The sequence below is a fragment of the Propithecus coquereli genome, unplaced genomic scaffold (genome assembly GCF_000956105.1).
Source record: "Propithecus coquereli isolate 6110/MARCELLA unplaced genomic scaffold, Pcoq_1.0 Scaffold288, whole genome shotgun sequence".
Lineage (NCBI taxonomy): Eukaryota > Metazoa > Chordata > Mammalia > Primates > Indriidae > Propithecus > Propithecus coquereli.
In genome coordinates, this window is record NW_012148485.1 from 835,009 (window position 1) to 835,656 (window position 648).

The following is a 648-nucleotide window of genomic DNA, read 5'->3' on the forward strand; positions in this document are numbered from 1 at the left end:
GCAGCTTCTCCCCGTCCCCCCTTGACTTCGTGTTTTCTTGTATTCCTTTAAATCTTTCTGGGTCCTTGGGTTTTTTTAGATGGTTGCTGCTTTCCAATTTTTTTTTTTAATTTTTTGTCTATTTTTCTCTTTTTCTAAGCAAGTCACTGAGTTGGTTGTGCCCCCCCCACCTCTCCCTGTCACCTGCTCGGGCGCAGACACACGACACGCAGACAGCCCCCTGAGAGTGCCCGAGTCCCGGCCCCGTCCAGCCCGGCCCCTCTGCGCGGCCCGAGGACGGTGCCAAGCCAGGGAACTCGGTTTTGTTTCGTTTGGGGGTCGAGGAGGGGGTGGGAGTGGGGTTGAAAGGGGGCGACGCCACTTTCTCTTTATTCTGATCGCGGTGGCTTTAGGCCTCGATGGCAGCGGCGACAGCAGCCTCGGGGCTCCCCGCTCGCCCGCCCGGCCCCGCCGCCGCCGCAGGACGCCGATCAGAACATGCTGCTCTTCACCAGGGCGGCTTTGGCACCGTTGGGTCTTTGGAGCGAAGACAGGACGCTGGCGAAGGGGCCGCCGAGCGAATCCGGGATGGAGGTGATGGGGCCGGGCCCGGGAGCCCAGCCCTGTCCGGGGCCCCCGGCCGCAGCCAGGCCCCCCGCCGCTGCCGCC

The 648-nt window shown here is 63.3% G+C and overlaps 1 protein-coding gene across 1 annotated transcript in view; it reads right to left on the reverse strand.

Annotated features, from left to right (window-relative positions):
* Positions 1 to 470: 470 nt before the first annotated feature.
* PHOX2B (paired-like homeobox 2b) overlaps positions 471 to 648 on the reverse strand; it is a 2,697-nt gene continuing 2,519 nt past the window's right edge. The window contains exon 4 of the mRNA XM_012648476.1: positions 471 to 644. Within this exon, the coding sequence (XP_012503930.1) occupies positions 471 to 644 (174 nt within the window). The remainder of the gene's footprint in view (positions 645 to 648) is intronic.